This window comes from Haliotis rubra, unplaced genomic scaffold (genome assembly GCF_003918875.1).
Source record: "Haliotis rubra isolate DU_JTF1 unplaced genomic scaffold, ASM391887v1 Scf1393, whole genome shotgun sequence".
In the NCBI taxonomy this organism is placed as follows: Eukaryota; Metazoa; Mollusca; class Gastropoda; order Lepetellida; family Haliotidae; genus Haliotis; species Haliotis rubra.
The window spans coordinates 79,406-105,731 of NW_025765329.1; the positions used below are offsets into that span (position 1 = coordinate 79,406).

The 26,326-nt window shown below is 44.2% G+C and overlaps 1 protein-coding gene across 1 annotated transcript; it reads right to left on the reverse strand.

Annotated features, from left to right (window-relative positions):
• Positions 1-548: 548 nt before the first annotated feature.
• On the reverse strand, positions 549-19,155 carry LOC124268591 (sex hormone-binding globulin-like). The gene is made up of 5 exons (XM_046703588.1): positions 18,613-19,155; positions 8,289-8,392; positions 5,263-5,464; positions 2,167-2,313; positions 549-1,829 (listed from the first exon to the last, which is right to left on the reverse strand). The coding sequence occupies exons 1-5, from the start codon at positions 18,712-18,714 to the stop codon at positions 1,731-1,733; spliced, it is 654 nt and encodes a 217-aa protein (XP_046559544.1). The 5' UTR covers positions 18,715-19,155; the 3' UTR covers positions 549-1,730.
• Positions 19,156-26,326: the final 7,171 nt, after the last annotated feature.

Here is a 26,326-nt window from a genome sequence, read left to right on the forward strand (position 1 = left end):
GCACAAATAGGATATACTGTGAAAAACCGGTGTTGAACAACCAGCAAACCACGCCGGCTGGGATGGCGCAGTGAAACGGAAGCAGATGTTTGATTGTAAGGTAAACTCGGTCTATATTCCAAATCTCTACCTTCTTTGTGACAGGTATACTACTACCTCACTGAAGTGGTTGACAGCAACAGACATCACGGGGAAAACCAAGAAAGGGCTTGTGTGTCAGACCCGTCTCGGGAATTGAACCCGGGTCTTCCTATTGACTGGTAATGATTAATCACTAGCCTACCTTCAGTTACTAGAGGTTAGGACCACATGCCCTCGCGTCTTTGCGAGGATTAAAGATAACAAAAAATTTTAAAATAAAATAAATTGAGATGACCCCCTCACTCGAAATGCTTCATAGTACAATAAATCGTGACTAAAGTCTTCTTATACTGTGAAGCATTTCGAGTCGGGGGTCATCTCAATTTCATCGCAAAGACACGAGGGCCGGTGGTTAGAACTGGGATGCGATCAACTTACCACAAATGATATGAAATGAACATATGATGTATTATTTGTAATAAATTTATTAGCAATATTGTAAATATTTTACAAAATAACAAGGAAAGCTAACAACCTATGCTACCGAACAGACAACTAGAGTACGCAGTATTGACATGCACAGCGGAGACACTGACGACGACACTGTATCACAGATAAATAAATAACAATATGTAATATATACTTAAATGTAAAGTTAATGACTGAATCAGTGCCAAGCAGGCTGTATGTCTATATTTAAAGTAGACCATAGCAACGACCTTACAACGGTCCGGAGTCTCGCATTCATCTCCGCAGAACATTACTATTTACTTTGTACGTTAAATTTCCCAAATGGTTTCGCCAATGAAACTAATGTCAAATGCATTAACAGAAATGTGTGGCAAGCTTCAAATGAATAACTACAACAATATCGCATTAGATGTAACGGACACAGTTACTACAGCAAACTTTGAAATGCGACATGAACTACTTGGACTTGGCGAACTACTTGATGTGATGGCACATGGTAAGACGCCGACTCCGCGGTAACAGCTAATACAACAATAGAAATTAACATCCATAACGTCCAAGTGTCATTGAAGTGGAAGCGGAAGGTTGAATGACAAAACAAAAAGTACATCATGATCTACTTCCAAAATTTAAAAAAACCAACTAACCCAACAAACAACCCAAATGAAAACGTCTTAGACATGTGAGCTCTGCGAAAGGCTTGACATGAGCCATATCATGTCTCTGTAGCCTGGGACTGGATGTAAGACCTTCAGTAATGTAAGGTCAAGGCGACCTTCAGTAATGTAAGGTCAAGGTCAAGGGTGAAGTTTATAATGTAATGGACGGCAGTGGTTGAAGTTGAATAATGGAATAGCCATTGTGACGATGTTGTAACGAAGGCCCAGGTCAATGCTGCTGATGTAGCCGATGGTGTGCACAAGGTCAAGGTCGAGCTGAACACAGGTGGTCAAGCACACGGGGTTGTAACAGGGTGGCGCTGTAACAGGTAAGCGTTGTCAGAGGTCGGAAACTCACCACGCTCCCTTGTCGGGTCTCGCCTGCCCGGGTTGGTCAGTAAAATCTGATGACGTCAAAAATCTAACAGATCAGACTGCTTTTGCATTGGCGCCAAAACAGCCAACGTGACAAACAATCGTGGCTTCTACGTTTAAGTTCCACTTTGACTGGACAAGATCTTAGCTGCAGATGGACACGGCGTAGTACCGGGGAGCGAGACCATGGTCGATGTTCAGACTCAAATTCCGAATACAGCCATCGAAATGTGTGCTCGTTCGCTGAAATAAAATAAAATTTGAAATACAATGTGTAACTTCTAAAACAGGTGGCTTTGTATTATTTTATATTTTACAATAATGAAGGTTTAACGCCGTTTATTTGACGTTGACACCAATATTGTGCCCTGATGGAGAGAAAATCAGGTTCTACGGCTTGACGATCCATTGCTTTAACAGGGTGGATCACATCCCCATCCTTCACAGTGGAACCAGTGACCACGTCCGTCGGGACGGTGACTCGGCATCAAACAACTCCTCGAATACCTCATCTCCATTAAACGTCTGTTACGACAAGCATCGATACACACGTGACAATCTGTGAGCAAGACATACTCACCAACAGAGGCAGGACGGTGGCAGCGTCGACCGGTTCAAGACCGCCGAAAACAAATGACGTCAGTTTGCAGGTAACTGGGTAGCTTTTGAAGTAGGGTTGGTTGTCCAGAATGATGTAACCTTTTCTTCCCTCTCGTCGAAATTCAACCTTCGACGAAAAAAGATCAACCATAAGAAAACAGTTGGAACAATGGATGGGAAACGTACGTCAACACCCCGACTATGATAGATCTGATCACTCATGGATACAGTATTTAGAGCCAAGCGGGGCGGTGGTTAAAGCGTTTGCTCGTCACGCCGAAGACCCGGGTTCGATTCCCCACATGGGCGCAGTGTGTGAAGCCCATTTCTGGTGTCCCCCGCCGTGATATTGCTGGAATATTGCTAAAACCGGAGTAAATCTTAACCCACTCACTCTAGGGCCTAGCACTTTTGTCAACAAAACAATATGCAAGTTTTAACTATGATAGACCATCGACATTATATCTTTAACGTGAGTTGATGAACGGATGATTGTGACACAATACGTGCTTCTGTACGCCTATTACACATAAGAAACACATTATCAATCCCTCCCACACGTCCTGTCGTGATACCTGCGTGGGGCCCAGGCAGCACGCAATAACGTGCTGTAGGTGTGGTCTACTGCACTCGCGGTCGTTGTGACGTCACTTGAAGCCTTATCTACTGCTCACCAAGTTAGCATGGTGTCGTCATAATGGGTAAGTGTGACTTTCGATGGTGAAAAACGTGGTGCAAATTCGACCAAGGACATGGATTAGGTGCATTATGTACCGTTATCTCCTTTGTCCCCTAACCCACTAGTGGGTATGTACCGTTATCCCCTATGTACCCTTACCCATTACATACAGTTATCCTCTATGTACCGTTATGTCCTATGTACCCTTACCCACTACATACCGTTATCCACTATGTACCGTTATCCCCTATGTACCCTTACCCACTACATACCGTTATCCACCATGTACCATAATGTCCTATGTACCCTTACCCACTACATACCGTTATCCACCATGTACCATTATGTCCTATGTACCCTTACCCACTACATACCGTTACCCACCATGTACCGTTATGTCTTATGTACCCTTACCCACTACATACAGTTATCCCCCATGTACCGTTATGTCCTATGTACCCTTACCCACTACAAACAGTTATCCCCCATATACCGTTATGTCCTATATACCCTTACCCACTACATACCGTTATCCCCATGTACCGTTATGTCCTATGTACCCTTACCCACTACATACAGTTATCCCCCATATACCGTTATGTCCTATATACCCTTACCCACTACATACCGTTATCCCCCATGTACCGTTATGTCCTGTGTCGCCTTACCCACTACATACCGTTACCCCCCACGTACCTTTATGTCCTATGTACCCATACCCACTATATACAGTTATGTCCACGTACCGTTATGTCCTGTGTACCCTTACCGACTATATATACCATTATCCACCATGTACCATAATGTCCTGTGTACCCTTACCCACTACATACCGTTATCCACCATGTACCATTATGTCCTATGTACCCTTACCAACTACATACCGTTACCCACCATGTACCGTTATGTCTTATGTACCCTTACCCACTACATACAGTTATCCCCCATGTACCGTTATGTCCTATGTACCCTTACCCACTACAAACAGTTATCCCCCATATACCGTTATGTCCTATATACCCTTACCCACTACATACCGTTATCCCCATGTACCGTTATGTCCTATGTACCCTTACCCACTACATACAGTTATCCCCCATATACCGTTATGTCCTATATACCCTTACCCACTACATACCGTTATCCCCCATGTACCGTTATGTCCTGTGTCGCCTTACCCACTACATACCGTTACCCCCCACGTACCTTTATGTCCTATGTACCCATACCCACTACATACAGTTATCCCCCATGTACCGTTATGTCCTATATACCCTTACCCACTACATACCGTTATCTCCATGTACCGTTATGTCAAGTGTCGCCTTACCCACTACATACCGTTATCCCCCACGTACCTTTATGTCCTATGTACCCTTACCCACTATATACAGTTATGTCCATGTACCGTTATGTCCTGTGTACCCTTACCCACTATATATACCGTTATCCCCTACGTACCGTTATGTCCTGTGTACCCTTACCCACTACATATACCGTTATCCCCTACGTACCGTTATGTCCTGTGTACCCTTACCCACTACATATACCGTTATCCCCTATGTACCGTTATGTCCTGTGTACCCTTACCCACTACATATACCGTTATCCCCTACGTATCGTTATGTCCTGTGTACCCTTACCAACTACATACAGTTATCCACATGTACCGTTATGTCCTGTGTACCCTTACGCACTACATACAGTTATCCCCCATGTACCGTTATGTCCTGTGTACCCTTACCAACTACATACAGTTATCCCAATGTACCGTTATGTCCTATGTACCCTTACGCACTACATACAGTTATCCCCCATATACCGTTATGTCCTGTGTACCCTTACCCACTACATACAGTTATCCCCCATGTACCGTTATGTCCTATGTACCATTACTCACTACATACAGTTATCCCCCATTAACCGTTGTGTCCTGTGTACCCTTACCCACTACATGCACTTATCCCCCATGTACCGTCATGTCCTATATACCCTTACGCACTACATACAGTTATCCCCCATGTACCGTTATGTCCTTTGTACCCTTACGCACTACATACAGTTATACCCCATGTACCGTTATGTCCTATGTACCCTTACCCACTACACACCGTTATCCCCCATGTACCGTTATGTCCTTTGTACCCTTACGCACTACATACAGTTATCCCCCATGTACCGTTATGTCCTATGTACCCTTACCCACTACATACCGTTATCCCCCATGTACCGTTATGTCCTGTGTACCCTTACCCACTACATATACCGTTATGTCCTGTGTACCCTTACCAACTACATACAGTTACTACTATATGTCCCGTTACGTCCTATGTACTGTTATCGTTACAACCCAGCATACTGTTTCATCCATTTAGTCGTGATACACCAGGTACTCACAGTGTGCCACTTGCCGTCGTCCAACCTGTAGGGTGTGGGGAGGAGCAGTCCGGAGTCAGCTGACGGGCACCTGGTGGTGTAGAACAGTTTGCCCCGGACCAGCTGCAGCACGATGAGCTTGGACGCTCTCCGATTCCTCATGGTGCCATAGAACAACAGCCCCGACTGGGATGTTGTCTTGAACTCGAAAGTTAGTTTGTGCCTGCAACAGACGAGAGGCTCCTTAGTTAAACTGAAATATTTCTTGGTGTCCTGCTTTGACCACGTCTGGTTTGTGAACCAGGCCACGTCTGGTTTGTGAAATGGCCAGAGCAAAGTGGAACCGTTACGACAATGGAACTGTTGGAACCTATGTCATATGAACATATAAAAGACAATGACAAGAACTGTGGTCTTAACTGTAACATGTGAAAAAAACACTAACATGTAACAGACACTGTCAGGAACCGTGGCTCTAATTGTAACTTGTAACAGACACTGTCAGGAACCGTGGCTCTAATTGTAATATGTAACAGTGTCAGGAACCGTGGCTCTAATTGTAACTTGTAACAGACACTGTCAGGAACCGTGGCTCTAATTGTAACTTGTAACAGACACTGTCAGGAACCGTGGCTCTAATTGTAACTTGTAACAGACACTGTCAGGAACCGTGGCTTTATTGTAATATGTAAAAGACACTGAAAGAACCGTGACTCTAATGGTAACTTGTGACACAATGGCAACATGTATCGTGACATGAATGTTCATCCAGAATAACTGAGCAGTATTTTAGGGATTCTCCAGTTGTAAGAATTCTAATCTGCAACGCCGTTGCTGGAGAACTTCCGGCGACCCACGCGAAGTGCTTCTGGCATACGCTGGCTCATATGTCAACGCCTACCTTGTGTGTCCCACGGCAATATAAGGCCCATACTTCCTTGTGTGGAACCATGTTTTAAGATATATAACTAACAGAATGAATTAACAGTCTTGGACGACATATGATTTCTGCAAAGACGCGAGGGCGGCGGTAATTTGACGCTTATATGTTTTAACAGAGTTAAGAGTGAAGCTAATCGGTCGGTATCCGATATATAACGGACGCTCGGCTGTAGATGAGAGATGAAACATTATCATTAGTCATGAGTAGCCTTACATAACCAGCAAGTGTCACCACACTCTAGACTCAAAACACTCTCACAGACATACAGACGATGCCAGAATGACCCCAAATCAAAGATAATGAACGGATGTTGAAAACCTCTTTCTCGTGTTACTGTGCTAGCTACCTTTTAACAGGACAGTGATTAAGTGCAAGGTTATCACGTCCCTCTCTACTGAGAAGGTACAGGTGCACGTCATTGCACGTGGGTTGGTTGTATCTCTACTGATAACGTACGGGTGCACGTCATTGCACGTGGGTTGGGTGTATCTCTACTGAGAAGGTACGGGTGTACGTCACTGCACGTCGGGAGGGTGTCTCTCTACTGAGAAGGTACGGGTGCACGTCGCTGCACGTCGGGAGTCTGTGTCTCTACTGACAAGGGACGGGTGCACGTCGCTGCACGTCGGAAGTCTGTGTCTCTACTGACAAGGGACGGGTGCATGTCACTGCACGTTGGGAGGGTGTCTCTCTACTGACAAGGTACGGGTGCACGTTGGGAGGGTGTCTTTCTACTGTCAAGGGACGGGTGCACGTCACTGCACGTTGGGAGGGTGTCTCTCTACTGTCAAGGGACGGTTGTACGTCACTGCACGTTGGGAGGGTGTCTCTCTACTGACAAGGTACGGTTGTACGTCACTGCACGTTGGGAGTCTGTCTCTCTACTGTCAAGGTACGGGTGCACATCACTGCACGTCGGCAGGGTGTATCTCTACTGACAAGTGACGGGTGTACGTCACTGCACGTCGGGAGTCTGTGTCTTTACTAACAAGGTACGGGTGCACGTCGCTGCACGTCGGGAGGGTGTCTCTCTACTGTCAAGGGACGGATGCACGTCGCTGCACGTCGGGAGGGTGTCTCTCTACTGTCAAGGTACGGGTGCACGTCACTGCACGTTGGGAGGGTGTCTCTCTACTGACAAGGTACGGGTGCACGTCGCTGTACGTCGGGAGGGTGTCTCTCTACTGTCAAGGTACGGGTGCACGTCACTGCACGTTGGGAGGGTGTCTCTCTACTGACAAGGGACGGGTGTACGTCACTGCACGTTGGGAGGGTGTCTCTTTACTGACAAGGGACGGGTGTACGTCACTGCTCGTCGGGAGTCTGTGTCTCTACTGTCAAGGTATGGGTGCACGTCGGGAGTCTGTGTCTCTACTGACAAGGTACGGGTGTACGTCACTGCACGTCGGGAGTCTGTGTCTCTACTGACAAGGTACGGGTGTACGTCACTGCACGTTGGGAGTCTGTGTCTCTACTGACAAGGTACGGGTGCACGTTGGGAGGATGTCTCTCTACTGTCAAGGTACGGGTGTACGTCACTGCACGTTGGGAGGGTGTCTCTCTACTGTCAAGGGACGGTGCACGTCACTGCACGTTGGGAGGGTGTCTCTCTACTGTCAAGGGACGGGTGTACGTCACTGTACGTTGGGAGGGTGTCTCTCAACTGACACGGTAAGGGTGCACGTCGCTGCACGTCGGGAGGTCGTCTCTCTACTGTCAAGGTACGGGTGCACGTCACTGCACGTCGGGAGTCTGTGTCTCTACTGTCAAGGTACGGGTGTACGTCACTGCACGTTGGGAGGGTGTCTTTCTACTGTCAAGGGACGGGTGCACGTCACTGCACGTTGGGAGGGTGTCTCTCTACTGACAAGGTACGGGTGCACGTCGCTGCACGTCGGGAGGGTGTCTCTCTACTGACAAGCGACGGGTGTACGTCACTTCACGTCGGGAGTCTGTGTCTCTACTGTCAAAGTACGGGTGTACGTCGCTGCACGTCAGGAGTCTGTGTCTCTACTGTGAAGGTACGGGTGTATGTCGCTGCACGTCGGGTGTGTGTTTGTGTGTGTGTGTCTCTACTGACAAGGTACCAATATCTATCACTCACCCGTCACTGCTGAAGGTTTTTGACAGACGAGGCAATTGTATCCGGCTCAAAGTCCACGGTTCGATCTTTGCTCCAGTTGAGGACATGATGTCAATCTCGGAATTCTGAAATCAAACATTACCAATCAGTGTTGTTAGATATAGTTTCAGATGATGAAATTGTTTTCAACGAAATAATCCTTGAAGAATCGTTGTGTCCAGGCTACTGTAAGCCGTACTTTTATATGTTAATGCAAATAGCACAAGTTAACACTACATGCAAAATTATCACGATGTCAAATTATTCCATATTTTGTATATATTAATGCATATTCCAAATCAGTATACTCTATTCAATACCGGGGGCGGTGGGGTAGCCTAGTGGTTAAAGCGTTCGCTCGTCACGCCGAAGGCCCGGGTTCGATTCCCCATATGGGTACGACGTGTAAAGCCCATTTCTGGTGTCCCCTACTGTGATATTGCTGGAATATTGCTAAAAGCGGCGTAAAACCATACTCACTCACTCACTCTTTCCAATACCCAATGTTAACAGCCAGTATACTTGTTGTATAGTCATTACATGCAAATACCATACGAAAACAGACGCCAAAGGCAAACACTATGTGTCAACAGCAACTAGTTATGCTCAAATATACTATTAGCAGTCACTCTTCGCAAATCCCATATGTTAATGGTAGCTATATAGACGTTATTCCCATATTTTCACAGCAGTTATACAGACGCACATCCGATATGTTAACAATAGCTTTCGAGATGCAAATCCCATATGTTAACAGTAGCTTTCGAGGTGCAAATCCCATATGTTAACAATAGATATATAGACGCAAATCCCATATGTTAACAGTAGCTTTCTAGATGCAAATCCCATATGTTAACAGTAGCTTTCGATATGCAAATATCATATTTTAACAGCAGCTCTATAGACGCAAATCCGATATGTTAACAATAGCTTTCGAGGTGCAAATCCCATATGTTAACAGTAGCTATGTAGACGCAATTCCCATATGTTAACAGTAGCTGTCTGGTGGTAAATCCCATAAGTTAACAGTAGCTTTCGAGATGCAAATCCCATATGTTAAAGGTAGCTTTCGAGCTGCAAATACCATATGTTAACAATGGGTATTCAGACACAAATCCCATATGTTAACAGTAGTTTTCGATATGCAAATATCATATGTTAACAGTAGCTATATAGACGCAAATCCCATATGTTAACAATAGCTGTCAGGAGGCAAATCCCATGTGCTAACAGTAGCTATATAGACGCGAATCCCATATGTTTCCATGCGTTAAAAAAGCCAAAATCCCATATGTTAACCGTAGCTGTCTTCATGCAATTGCTATGTGTCACTACTGAGACACAGATGCTTTACGTTAATATAATCATTGTTTATCACTGCATGTACAAAGGTTGCTTTGCGTAAATCGTATACGTATCTTTATGCCATCCCTATGTCGCGTGATGACAAAAATGCAGCATACAGTTTCCATCCAAAGTGTACAAGTATGACAATTCTTGTGTATGTATTACTATCTCAGAGTTACTTGAAGACTTAAGGAATTTCCTCCAGACTACACAAAGTCCGACGTCATGAGCTATCTTGTTAGATAATATCAACGGGGCTCTTCACAATACCCCGAAATCTAATTTGTAAATCTCATCATCATTTTTCACGGGGATGTGAACTTGACATTTGACTTCAGCAGGTGAAGGCACGTCCCTGCCACACGCCCACGCGATGTCCTGAGACTTTGAGGTGAAGGATCGTCTAACCAGTGCAGGAGTCGAGCAAACCAACCGGAGTTAAGCTGTGCTATCGTCTTTATAGTGCCATGACATATTCAGATACCCATGAAAACTGCACTGAGAATCAGTAACAAATATCAAAGGTAAATCTGATTAAAGCGACCAACATGAAAGGGTTTGGATAGTTTGAATTACGTAAATGAAGCAATCCAGTATTTTGTCGTTAGTTAGGTGAATATGAAACCACCAATGGAAGTCTCCCTGTTTAAACACCAATCATGGATGCTGTTTCCGTTTACTGACGCCCCGCTCATTTTGTCATGGCAGGACTTCCACTGCCAGAACCACAGCAGGCACGCAGGGAGTTGGCGATTCAGAGTTATGACAAAGAATATAAATCAACACGTCTCACAAAGGAACTTTCACGTTACTAGTACCGCATCGGTATCAATTTCCCCACACTGCGTTGCGACTGTACATATTTAAGGTTCCCTGACTGTGTATATGTAGATTTAACGGCAATCAGACATCCAACTAAACATCGCCAGCTCTGTTTATGTTCTACGACTTTCATTTTACGACAATACTTAGATTCTGTAGATTTATGGCAATACTCCCTACAATGATACATGTGAGGGAGATTCGCCGAGTGAATTTAGTTTATCGCCGCAGTCAGCAATTAGGGATGAAACGGTACGCTCATAATACGGTACGGTATGTATTGCGGTACAAAGGTTCGGTTTGGTATATGAGATATGATCATAAGGCAGAAAATTGACAAGAGCCAAACCTTACATTTTAAAATAACATGGAGAAAATAACCATAACTGTATTTGTTATTTTGAGTGAACAAAAATGTCACTTAATGACTAGATAGAAGAACGGTACGAAACCTGAAAATATCGAATTTCTCGATTGCATTACGGTATACTGAACCGAAGGCAAAATACCGCGCTTCTACTAACACCACCGGATACCGTTTGACCCCTATTAGCAATATTCGTGCAACACACGAGCAGGGGCAAGGTAAACTTAGTCGCCGTGTACGTACTAGTCTACCACGTCACAGTTGCACATCTTTACACTGTCGGTAATCAGCATGTTTTGGTTTGGCTAATGTGAGTAGGTAATTCGTATTACATGTATATAATTGTGTTTGATAACGTTCTTAAAAGACCACTTGTCCTGAAGGTATCATCTGATAAAACCTTCGGTCTTGTGAAGACACGTCTCACCAATATCATAGCTACCTAGAAGTCTGGTTTGGGCTCATGCTATATGCTATTTGGGACAATATCAGGCATCTGCAGCTGATGACAGTTCGACATATGGCAGGGTAATCGTGGCGCTTCTGAGACGTTCGATTAATGGTAAAACAACAACTAGAAATGAAGAAATCATATAACAAGGTGTTAAAAAAGGAATCTGCATCAACTTTTTCTTTGCAACACGAAAGATGACGAGAGCTCTAGATGTATAAATAGCGCCATATTGGGGAACGTATACCGGTGGTGCTGACAACCGTGACAGACTCGGTAATGCTACAGGCCCACTGATACCGGTGGTGCTGACAACCGTGACCGACTCGGTAATGCTACAGGCCCACTGATACCGGTGGTGCTGACAACCGTGACAGACTCGGTAATGCTACAGGCCCACTGATACCGGTGGTGCTGACAACCGTGACCGACTCGGTAATGCTACAGGCCCACTGATACCGGTGGTGCTGACAACCGTGACCGACTCGGTAATGCTACAGGCCTACTGATACCGGTGGTGCTGACAGCCATGACAGACTCGGTAATGCTACAGGCCCACTGATACCGGTGGTGCTGACAGCCATGACAGACTCGGTAATGCTACAGGCCCACTGATACCGGTGGTGCTGACAACCGTGACCGACTCGGTAATGCTACAGGCCCACTGATACCGGTGGTGCTGACAGCCATGACAGACTCGGCAATGCTACAGGCCCACTGATACCAGTGGTGCTGACAGCCATGACAGACTCGGTAATGCTACAGGCCCACTGATACCGGTGCATAGGAACAAATAATATCTGACTCAAATCTACATTTTCAAAACGTTTGGGCATGTAATGTTTTCCCCTGTAACAGAGCAGCGTTAATTCCCCCGTGGGAACCACTGGTGACGGCTGCGATTAACTCCCGTTCATGTACTGCCGTGGATCTCGTGGCAGAGGGCCATGTGGCACTTGACGTGTGTGGGGACCACAACAAACGTATAACGTCACATGTGAACTGACATAATGGCTAATGTCACCATTCAAGAGGAGATGTAAGTATGTAACCCAATCTAACTTCAAGTACAAGTACAAGAGGTTACACAGTTGCCTACGCGTGGCCACCACCACTGACAGAACCCATCTAGTCCCATATCTTCTCAGGTGGTTGAAGGGATCTCTCCGAGTGTGGAGTGTATTAGGGTCGTCTTTTTCAATTATTCGAGTGTAGATATAGTGATTTTGCAGTGGTGTTGTTAAGTTGATGTAGATATTTTCATGTAATTGTAAATGAAAAGAACGTCGTCCTCAAAGAGTGAAACTAGAAGACATCATGTTTGAAGTGTAAATGCACCGATTGTTACACGTTTGAAGTGTGAATGTAGCAGTCCTGTCAGCTTTAAGTGTTAATTTAGAGGTGCTTGTTTCCTCCTGGGCGTGTGGTAGTGACGCCGCTACAGTCGTACTTGGGGTAGTTTGGGTTGTGTATCTCAAGTACATTCACCAGCGGTGACTGAAGAATTTAATTGACAGACCGATCAATTTCAAAACGCAGTAACCTGTACTAACTACACACGAACATCAAGTCTTCCACATACTACAAACTATTAATTTTCTCTGAATTATATCACTTCTGAATCGTTATCCAGCATCTTGGGTGTGTTTCTCATTTCCGAGGGGAGGGGGCGGACGTCTGTCTTCCGCCCATCAGTCAACTTAGACGGAACCAAGTCTGGGTTAATTAGTGGACACCCATACAGAAAGCCATCAACTATATATACGTGTATCCTCTTCCGTTCGTCAGTGTTTTAATCAACAAGTGTACGTTTGCCTTATTCTTTCAAGTAATAATCAAACAAAATGGCTGATCTGTAGTCGATCAGTTCTCGTGAGAGGTCGTCGGTGCACCGTGTTACACCACGAAGACTGCGGACATACACTCAACATCCTCGCTAGTTTGTTGTAGACAATGCGAGCTGGGCTGTCACGGGAAATTCATACACAATTGCTAACTTTCATAAATCTGAAGAACACAGTTTTAGAGCTGAAGAACACGCTTTCTCATGCCTAAAGAACAGACCACAGTTGGTTGTCTTATGTAACACGCACACACTGTCGTCAAATGTATTATCTGATCTAAAAAGTCCAGGAGTATTTGAAAATGTAAAATTTTAATTGCTAAGGAGACTTGACTGTAAACTTTCAATGTACTCTCTGCTCCAGAGTATAACCCTTGTTACTAGGAGACCTTGTATCCTAGTATCAGATATCGGAGACAGTGGTGGTGGTTGGGTGGGGTGGGTTAGGGAAGTTTTGCTGTCGTGCATTAGCCCCTTTATTGACGCTAACCCCTGTGTATGACTAATGAAGAACGCCTTGCCCTCCGCCCATCTGACGGTGACGACTTTGACGAGACGGTGTAAATAACGGCCGAGATGTGGTCAGTGGCTCGTCAAGTGTTACCCGCTTATATCATCGTTAAACATGTCGACTGTAATTTTTTTTACCTAAACGTGATATATCGTGCAACAAATTTCTAAATGCTAACTTTTCATCAGTGTCCCGATAAGTCACCGAAGCAAGAAATGGGCATTGAATACATCTCTTCCAAAACTCCTAAGACTTCCGTGTTAATCCAGGGAATACAGTTACGGTATTGTCTGATGGAGGTCGGGTAAATAGGGAGTGGGTTGTATCTAGGTCACTCTCAATATTGGCTATTGGACCCAAAGTGGTCTTAACACGTCAACTCATATAATATATCAAAAGGATATTGCACCAGGATATTTCGAAATTAGCTAACGCACCCGCCGATGTGAGATAAGCCTACTATGGTACACAAACGGACACGTAATACACCATCCCGGTGTACAAGTCCGCGGGTATTGAGTATAGACTTGCACGGCCAAGCTTTGAAAAACAGAAAAACACAAACAAACCAAACTATTGACCTGGGTTTGTGCACATCTGCGCATGTTATTTCCACAGCAGGCCGTGAACGGGACATGCCGGAGCCAAGTGGTGGATAACGGCACGGTGTTAGGCCCGCGGTATTGCTAATTCCACAGTTTGATGATGTTCTTGATCGTAGATAAACGACAAGTGACTGAATTGACAGGCAACTACGAGGTAGATACAGAGTCGGGTAGGCACAAGGGCGACTCTTAAGACAGTGACCCTTCAAGAGATGACCTGCTATGGGACGGGCACTGGAAGAAGTCTGGCTTCCCAAGTGACATGCACATGGATGGGTACCGTTTGCAGCTCAGTAGTGGCCAAACAATCCTAGCGGCAGTCAGCTGTTATGAGTGACAGAATGCTGCTATACGCCACTGTCTGCATTAGCACAGCAGTATCGCGGCGCACTGTAAATGGGATAGGCAAACCAGTCATTAATACAAAAGGCCAAGATCATTACCGCTGGCTATCGTACCAAGACGTTTGACCACTTCAAAAGCTGGAATGGAGCTGAGTGGGGAGCTGAACAGCATACAACCATACGTTTACTCGACAAGGCATATACTGCTTCAGAGTCTTCCGATGGTGATTTGATGGAGCCTGGTCCACTCCACTCATCTTGCAGCGCCGGACACAGTTCAGCCAACGTGATCGGCGGCCTTTGACGTTGACGCATACGCGTCCACATCATACCCCTGATGTATTCATTGAAGGAATGGACTCATGGGTGACCATCAGAGTACAGCCCAGTGATTCTCTGCATGTTGTGCTGCTGGTACCGATCAGAGTACAGCCCAGTGACTCCTTCCTTGCTGGTACCGATCAGAGTACAGCCCAGTGACCCTTCCTTGCTGGTACCGATCAGAGTACAGCCCAGTGACCCTTCCTTGCTGGTACCGATCAGAGTACAGCCCAGTGACCCTTCCTTGCTGGTACCGATCAGAGTACAGCCCAGTGACCCTTCCTTGTTGGACCGATCCAGAGTGCTGACCCTTCCTTGCTGGGTACCGATCAGAGTACAGCCCGATGCTGGTACCGATCAGAGTACAGCCCAGTGACCCTTCCTTGCTGGTACCGATCAGAGTACAGCCCAGTGACCCTTCCTTGCTGGTACCGATCAGAGTACAGCCCAGTGACCCGTCCTTGCTGGTACCGATCAGAGTACAGCCCAGTGACCCTTCCTTGTTGGTAGTACCGATCCTTGCTACCGATCAGGTACCGATCAGAGTACAGCCCAGTGACCCTTCCTTGCTGGTACCGATCAGAGTACAGCCCAGCCTGGTACCGATCAGAGTACTGCCCAGTGACCCTTCCTTGCTGGTACCGATCAGAGTACAGCCCAGTGACCCTTCCTTGCTGGTACCGATCAGAGTACAGCCCAGTGACCCTTCCTTGCTGGTACCGATCAGAGTACAGCCCAGTGACCCTTCCTTGCTGGTACCGATCAGAGTACAGCCCAGTGACCCTTCCTTGCACAATATGGACTGCAGGTCATACGTTTACAAATGCAACCCAACACCATAACTGCCATATCTGTCGAAGTTTCAGGATAACGCGGGCTATGTCGCCAGACACGACCACCTCTATGAAGTGGACTGAGGATCGGCACTCATCAGAAAGCATGATACGTGACCAGCAGCGACTGCCCAAGTTGGCAGCATGGTTAGACGACTGTTGGCTACGTGTTGACGATTTCTAATCTTTTGATAAGGACAACACAAGAATCTGTATCGAAACGTCGCATCATCCGAATGAAGAAGTTGTTCATCCATAAAGTTTTGTCCTTATCTGATTCACCAACTTCTAAACATGCCACTGAAAGAAGTTCTAATCTTTTGACCAATAACTCATACATTTCACCGTGATAAGTGTGCAGCCACCTGACTGGAGCTTCTTTCGTATGAACCGATCATTCACACTTGTCGTTGAGCTGGGATGCCGTGAACCGAGTCCATCGTCAGCAGTTTGGGTTTGCTGGTACCTGGTCCATAGTCTCCTGATGCAGACTGTACAACGATGCAGTAATGGGCACTGCGCAGTGTCTTTGCCAGTCTGCTGCAGGCTGCCAACAGCCCACGAATGCTCCGCGCATTGCCGACACTGCACTGCTAGTTCGTACACAAACAATGAATGAAATCAAGTAAATAACTGTATGGAAAGCAGAATCAAAAGCTTGACAGAAATAATGGTCCAAATCCACCTTGCTCGGAGGTGCGGCTCTATTATGTCTAGCACGTGGAAACAAATTTATGTGTCTTTGTGTTACACGTCTTTGTGTTCTTTTGCTAAACGATGCATGTCGTCGGTAGTCATCTTTGTTTGAATACTTGGTATTAACATCTATATATCACGATCCTCTACTTTTCTCAACAACATATATCACTCAAGTTGGGACCTTTGTCCCATATAAGTAGACAGTAAACACTCCGATGGTTATAAATGTTGACTAAACTTGACAACAGCGCCGAAAAACACTTGAGGCATGCATAAATATGGTTGTTTGGATTAAATGACTGGAGTCGGTTTAGTCGGGTGTCCGTCTGACACAGGTTGGCAGGAATCATATATCACCCCAGGGCCTAGCCCTTTCTTTCCCCACCCCCAACTTCCTAGTGATAATCCCAACACACCCTGTACTCCCGTGATTACGAGACGACTTGTCGAATTCCCATTCCGCAGTAGGTGACATCTTTCACCTGCAGACGCTGTGGAGTTGAGCAGGTGTATACTCTTTATGGGTTTGAATTACCAGCAAAACAGATGAGACACAGGTGTGCGGGGGTTACATTGATTTCACCTAGTCTTATACTGCGTCGGTGCTGTAGACGTACCTGACAAATACGTATTATTGTTGTGTAGAAAATGTGACGTGTACAAGACCTACTGGTTGCACAAGTGTGACTGACTCTTTACGTGAAACTATCACCATACCCACGTCAGTGCATCAGCTGACACCTCTTCCGTGTGATATACATGTCATGCTGACTTCACTCCACATCACCTCCCTGGTGATATCATCTACCTCACACCCGTGAGCCACTATGCTACAACCATCTGCAGATCAATGGTTGGCAGTACTATAGTATCATCTCATTAGTCCGGACACCCCGACTTCCGGACGATTACTGCTTGAAACGTAGACATATTTATAAAGGATATTACTTATACTCATAGTTTATCATACTCATGTGTTATTCCGCGCATTTACCCTATGTGCTAACATTCCTGATATACGGGGTTTCCTGTATACCAGAAGATACAGGTCAATCGTACGCGTTACGTTTGAGCATGAGCGATGCCTTGACACAACAGATAGTACCCGACTTGCTCAGTAGGCGCAGTCAAGCTATTGGCCAGCAGTCCTGATCCCACCTGCTGTGAAGTCGCTCAGTCTGTATGTATAGATTTGTGTGGTATTACTATAGGTGCTAGGCGTCCGCTGTACAGGGGTATGTACGTTTGGTTTCTGACTCACTACTGTAGATCTAGAATGACATGTACGTGTGAGGAGAGGACACTTCAGTTCGTTGTTCCACTGTTTACCTGGACCCCGGGACATATAGAGGGTGTACCAACTGATATGGACGGCATCCAGATAGTCACCGAGGTCCTCTGCCTGTACTGTACGCTTTGACTACTACTGTCACGATGAATTGCGCAATGGACGTCACAATTGTAAAGCAGTCCAAGGCACGTATGCTAAGTCTCCGGTTCGGGCCATGGGTTATACGAGAGCACTTACCTTCTGACAGCAGTTAGTATAACTGCACGTGTGTTCAAATGAGAAGCATACACACACAAGCAATCACTGCGGCGTACGTGACACCTTTATCTCCCTATAGAATAAAGTGTAAGGCCAAAGTGTAGTTAGTACATGTAAACAGTGTGTCTTATTGATGAATTAATGAGGGTTTCCCTGGAAGCAGAAGCTTCAGAGTCTAGTAATAATCTGAAGTCCAAAGTTTTGGGGGAAATGCCTTTCGGGGGAGGGGGGCAACTCCTGCATATACACTCACACCCTGGATCCGCCCCTGCGTATTGTATGTTATTTTATTAATTCCAAGTATATAGTGTAAGAATATAACGTGACACAATCGGAACTAAACGGACCAGTGTGGTACTTTTACCAGATTTTATATTTTACCTGTGATGATCCCCTCACCCTTTATACCCTGTCTACTGTAAGTGGGGGAGACACATTCACTTTTGTTGTGACACAAAAGTTGTTCAGAGGTACTTTTATGTAAATGCACGGCGTCGACTGAACAAAGAGGAGAAATCCACACAAGGCAGTTAGGTTGATAAAAATCAATATGTTTTGATCGAGAGAGAGATCGATACTCTTGTCGGTAAATACTGTTAATGACAGGTGCTTACCTTGCATGCTCTTTTGACGTGTCGACCTTCCACGTGCAGAACGCAGCAGACGACAACATACACAGCAAAGTTTACAAATGCGCTCAAAGTAAACCCAGACATTGTCTCTTCTTGAAACTGTCAAAAGTTTGTTTTAAAATCCTTGTTAACAGCAGGCAGAAGGTCCGCAATCAGTCCGATTCACTTGAAGTGTGTGAGGCAGACGAGTCCTGGCAGTATTAATGAGCTGTGAGTTAATTGCAGAGTGGACAGAGAGGATATGGTGGAAGCGGCGACCCAGTCCGTCTTATATACTACCCAGTGACGGTGATGTCACCGTGGCTAAACGTGACACGGCGGACCTGCTGCTGGAGAAATGGGGCTGTCTCATTGATTGCTCACCTATAACTTTGTTTCATCATCCCGCGTGCAAGTTGCGCGTGCGCCGTTACGTCACGCCTGACTGAGCAGACGACACATTCCCCCTTGAAAGTACTCAAGCAAAGCTGGAAAATACGATGCCCTTCCTGAGTGAAACTTTCCACAGATTAGAATTAGAGTGAGTCACATCTACCTATCACAGCGTGTGTTTACATTAAGGCACGGGAACTCTGCTTGTTGATTGACAGGTGAAATATGACGGGGCGGGGCTAACGTGTCACCCACATCTTACCTGAGCATTCGGTTTATCGTGTTCCCGGAGTGTCGTCATTCGACAGTTTGTGGCAGTAACTTGACGCATGTCGCAACGAGAGAGAGCTAAAACACACGATGTCGCTAAATCACTGTTGCGAACGTTGGTTTGTGTGAACTTTAATAAAAGATCACCTGTTCGCCTGTGAATTGTCGCGTGAAACGAGCGGGATCTGCCCCAAAGTCTCGTTCATGACTTAGCGTCCGCTTCCTGTTGCCATTGATCCGTTTACATAATGTTTCTATTCAGACAGAAGTGTTGCAACATTTGTTTTGTAAACCAATGTTAATTAAAATGCTTTGTCGTTTACCTCTAGACACTAGCTCCTGTGATATGTCTTTATTAAAAAAGTGCCCACACGCCCGTCCCACTCTCAATACTACAATAACTTTTCACTACATCTAACTGATTTGTTGGAATCGCATCATAAGATGTGTCTGACCAGTAGAAACAGTTACAGAAATGGAAGTTGGGTTGAATGGTGATTAAATATTCATTTGTTCAGTTGATATTATACGATCGATAATGTGCCGAGACGAGTTACGTAGGAAATTATGACGTCACTGTTTTACAAACAGACACAGAAAAAGTTGTAATATTATATTCGTACTAACAGCCGTGTTAGCCTAATCTCAGTAATAATGCCATTTTCTGATCTAATAATCACTTTGTAATCTTCCTTTCATCGCTGTCTAAAGTTTAACTTAATACAACTTTTTTTCAATCATTAATCAAACTCAGATCACGTGGAATAGGACCGTATTTACGCAATTCTGGCATTCCAAGTATGATTGTGTTCTGGATTAAGGACGAAAGTCACCAGCTAAGCTTAATAAATATCGCATACTTGTCTCACCAAGTGCGCCTATCTGGCTTGCCAAACCGGGTACAGGTTTGGTCGTACTGTCGTTTGACACGTACATCCCGTGTATTCGAGTACGCACTTTAATCTAACGATAAAACAGCAAGTAACGAGTTACTCCGAAATCCTTATTTATTTCTAAGTATTTTGAGATTTTTCAGGTACCCATTTGTATTGTTTACTTTACATCCGTGAGTTGTGCCCACATTAGAGATTTCTTTGTGTTTTTGTGAGAATTATTACCTTCTGTATATGGCCATATATAATCATTATATATTATATAATATTGTATACTTAAAGTACCTAAAGATATTTCCATCCGGCAATCGTATTCAGGTTTATATCTATACTAATTAGCTTTCACTTTGTATCCGTCACCACGCACTATGATTAAAAAACAGTGGCTCGCCACTTATGATATAACACTCTCACGATCAGCTGGGCTTACTGCGCAATGAACAAAGGTTTTCACTGACGAATATAGGGGATATTTCCTCGAAAATGTGTCACCGCTATAACTCTCATTCATAAATTTCTACAAGAATTCCTCTTCAGGGATTAAATAGATGGAGCGCGCTCAGTCATCGTCACGTGGTGTGACGTCCTGTGATCTTGACACATTTCTGTTGTGTGACACGCCGGAAGCTCGCCGTGTGTGAGACGGACATGATCCACCTAGTGCTATACTAAGGGTGCATTTCCTACTTTGACAATATTAGAAGTTTCATTTTCGTATAAGACTTTACACGCAGTAGAATTCTCACTGAGTCAGCAGAATATGCCCGCTAATAGTGACTGGACTTTAATTATGGAGGGCGACGTCAACCAAAATGTATTAGTAAATGTGTTCCCGAACCTGTTACCATGTGACCATAGTTACTCTGTTTCAACATGAAAACCCTGAAGCCGTTTTATTGCATTGGTTGATGCCTGTATTATGTCTTTAAAATGATCAATGCTAGAAATTCAATAAAACATGACAATATAAATCTAAAAATAGGACACATGGTTTTACGCATGAATATTGAATCTGTTCATATTTTGGACCAAAGGCCTCATACAGATTAAATCTTTCAGCCTGAAATTATACATACAAATATTCGCTCAAATGAAATATAACTGACGATAATGATTTATCAGGTTAGCCTATCTAAAAATCGAAAAGCAAAGTGTATAACTGCTGACTGCTGAGGCAAATGAAGAATAACTCAAATATGTGCGTTTATTACAGACATGTCCGCTTTCTTGATTTAGAGCGCTCGTCTGCGAAAATGAAAAGAGAAAATGCATGATGTGGTTTAACTACATGCTTTAGATCAGGACTGGGCGTTATCTACAATTATTTTCGAATCGAAGAAGCGATTCCCTGGCATTCGATTGACGAACAAAGCAGTTAAGCACCTTCACCCCTATACTATATGGTTAGTGATCCACGAGATACCATCACCTCCATACTATATGGTTAGTGATCCACAAGACACCATCACCTCTCAACACTATATGGTTAGTGATCCACAAGACACCATTACCTCTAAACTATATGGTTAGTGATCCACAAGACACCATCACCTCTATACTATATGGTTAGTGATCCACAAGACACCATCACCTCAATACTATATGGTTAGTTATCCACTAGACACCATCACCTCTATACTATATGGTTAGTGATCCACAAGACACCATCACTTCTATACTATATGGTTAGTGATCCACAAGACACCATCACCTCCATACTATATGGTTAGTTATCCACAAGACACCATCACCTCTATTCTATATGGTTAGTCATCCACAAGACACCATCAATTCTATACTATATGGTTAGTGATCCACAAGACACCATCACCTCTATACTATATGGTTAGTGATCCACCAGGCACCATCACCTCTATACTATATGGTAAAGTGATCCACAGAGACACCATCACCTCTATACTATGTGGTGAGTGATCCACAAGACACCATCACTTCTATACTATATGGTTAGTGATCCACAAGACACCATCACCTCTATACTATATAGTTAGTGATCCACCAGACACCATCACTTCTATACTATATGGTTAGTGATCCACAAGACACCATCACCTCTATACTATATAGTTAGTGATCCATCAGGCACCATCACCTCTACACTATATGGTTAGTGATCCACAAGACACCATCACCTCCATACTATATGGTAAGTGATCCACCAGGCACCATCACCTCTATACTATATGGTTAATGATCCACTAGACACCATCACTTCTATACTATATGGTTAGTGATCCACAAGACACCATCACTTCTATACTATATGGTTAGTGATCCACAAGACACCATCACCTCCATACTATATGGTTAGTTATCCACAAGAAACCATCACCTCTATTCTATATGGTTAGTCATCCACAAGACACCATCAATTCTATACTATATGGTTAGTGATCCACAAGACACCATCACTTCTATACTATATGGTTAGTGATCCACAAGACACCATCACCTCAATACTATATAGTTAGTGATCCACAAGACACCATCACTTCTATACTATATGGTTAGTGATCCACAAGACACCATCACCTCTATACTATATGGTTAGTGATCCACAAGACACCATCACCTCTATACTATATGGTTAGTTATCCACAAGACACAATCACTTCTATGCTATAAGGTGAGTGATCCACAAGACACAATCACTTCTATACTATATGGTTTGTGATCCACAAGACACCATCACCTCTATACTATATAGTTAGTGATCCACAAGACACCATCACCTCCATACTATATGGTTAGTTATCCACAAGACACCATCACCTCTATACTACTAGCATATGGTTAGTTATCCACAAGACACCATCACCTCTATACTATATGGTTAGTGATCCACAAGACACCATCACTTCTATACTATATGGTTAGTGATCCACAAGACACCATCACCTCTATACTATATAGTTAGTGATCCACCAGACACCATCACCTCTATACTATATGGTTAGTGATCCACAAGACACCATCACCTCTATACTATATGGTTAGTGATCCACAAGACACCATCACCTCCATACTATATAGTTTGTGAACCACAAGACACCATCACCTCTATTCTATATGGTTAGTGATCCACAAGACACCATCACCTCTATACTATATGGTTAGTCGTCCACCAGACACCATCACCTCCATACTATATGGCTAGTGATCCACCAGACACCATCACCTCTATGCTATATGGCTAGTGATCCACAAGACACCAGCACCTCTATACTATATGGTTAGTGATCCACCAGGCACCATCACGTCTATGCTATATGGTTAGTGATCCACAAGACACCATCACCTCTATACTATATGGTTAGTGATCCACAAGACACCATCACCTCTATACTATATGGTTAGTGATCCACCAGACACCATCACCTCTATACTATATGGTTAGTGATCCACAAGACACCATCACCTCTATACTATATGGCTAGTGATCCACCAGACACCATCACCTCTATGCTATATTTCTAGTGATCCACAAGACACCATCACCTCTATACTATATGGTTAGTGATCCACCAGGCACCATCACCTCTATGCTATATGGTTATTGATCCACCAGACACCATCACCTCTATGCTATATGGTTAGTGATCCACCAGGCACCATCACCTCTATACTATATGGTTACTGATCCACAAGACACCATCACCTCTACACTATATGGTTAGTCATCCACAAGACACCATCACCTCTATACTATATGGTTAGTGATCCACCAGACACCATCACCTATATACTATATGGTTAGTGATCCACAAGACACCATCACCTCCATACTATATGGCTAGTGATCCACCAGACACCATCACCTCTATGCTATATTTCTAGTGATCCACAAGACACCATCACCTCTATACTATATGGTTAGTGATCCACCAGGCACCATCACCTCTATGCTATATGGTTATTGATCCACCAGACACCATCACCTCTATGCTATATGGTTAGTGATCCACCAGGCACCATCACCTCTATACTATATGGTTACTGATCCACAAGACACCATCACCTCTATACTATATGGTTAGTCATCCACAAGACACCATCACCTCTATACTATATGGTTAGTGATCCACTAGACACCATCACCTCTATACTATATGGTTAGTGATCAACAAGACACCAGCACCTCTTTACTATATGGTTAGTGGTCTACGAGACGTCATCACCTCCATACCATATGGTTAGTGATCCACCAGACACCATCACCTCTATACTATATGGTTAGTGATCCACAAGACACCATCACCTCCATACTATATGGTTAGTGATCCACCAGACACCATCACTCCTATCCTATATGGTTAGTGCTCCATCAACACCATCACTTCTGTACTATATAATGAGGTATCTATGAAACACCTTCATCTCTATACTATATGGTTAGTGATCCATGAGACACCATCAGTTCTATCCTATATGTGTATAGTGATTCAACGTTTGTGATGTTTGAGACACCCCTTCTACTAAGACAGCAGATTCCTCGCATGTGTATCTGGTTTCTTTAATGCTAATTATTGGCAGCAGTGACATTATTATGATAGTTACTGACATCGTATGTGACTCATGTTTTGACACACTTCGATTGACTCTGTATATATACCCTTCAAATATCGTATGTAACTGATACCTTCTGAGACACTTAGGTCTATGTGACAAATAAGTCAAAATATGCAGTCTTATAAATACATCTCGCATCAAGAGGACTATGAACCCTCGATAATGGCCCTCGATTCAATACATTTGTGTGGGTTTGAAACTTGAGCCTAGTCGTTCACCAAGGTATTGTAAATAAAATCTCTATTTTTGTCGGTTTCAAGCTGGGCATTTAGTATGTATACGTTAAAGGCCTTAGAATCCTTCAGTTCTGAAATACAGTATTGTAATATTGTTCTTGGTCCAATACTTATAATGCTTTTCTTCAAGTCCTCTAAAACTGAATACGGTTCCTGAACGCTCTTGTATGTGATCCTATGCAGTAATGTTGTGACGGTAGACAATAACACGCATGAAGACACTCACAGACGTCCGATAGACAATAACACGCATGGAGACACTCGCGGACGTCCGATAAACAATATCACGCATGAAGACACTCACAGATCCGATAGACAATATCACGCATGAAGACACTCACAGACGTCCGATACACAATATCACGCATGAAGACACTCACAGATCCGATAGACAATATCACGCATGAAGACACTCACAGACGTCCGATAGACAATATCACGCATGAAGACACTCACAGATCCGATAGACAATATCACGCATGAAGACACTCACAGATCCGATAGACAATATCACGCATGAAGACACTCACAGATCCGATAGACAATGTCACGCATGAAGACACTCAGACGTCCGATAGTCAATATCACGCATGAATACACTCACAGATCCGATAGACAATATCACGCATGAAGACACTCACAGATCCGATAGACAATGTCACACATGAAGACACTCACAGACGTCCGATAGACAATAACACGCATGAAGACACTCACAGACGTCCGATAGACAATAACACGCATGAAGACACTCACGGACGTCCGATAGACAATAACTCGCATGAAGACACTCACAGATCCGATAGACAATATCACGCATGAATACACTCACAGATCCGATAGAAAGTAACACGCATGAATACACTCACATACGTCCGATAGACAATAACACGCATGAAGACGCTCACAAAGGTCCGATAGACAATACCACGCATGAAGACACGCACATACGTCTGATAGACAATATCACGCTTGACGAAACTAACAGATCCGATAGACAATATCACGCTTGAAGAGACTAACAGATCCGATACACAATAACACTCATGAATACACTCACAGACGTTTGACAGACAATAACACGCATGAATACACTCACAGACGTCCGACAGACAATAACACGCATGAATACACTCACAGACGTCCGATAGACAATAACACGCATGAAGACACTCACAGACGTCCGACAGACAATAACACGCATGAATACACTCATAGACGTCCAACAGACAATTACACGCATGAGTACACTCACAGACGTCTGATAGACAATATAACGCATGAAGACACTCACAGACGTCTGATAGACAATAACACGCATGAATACACTCACAG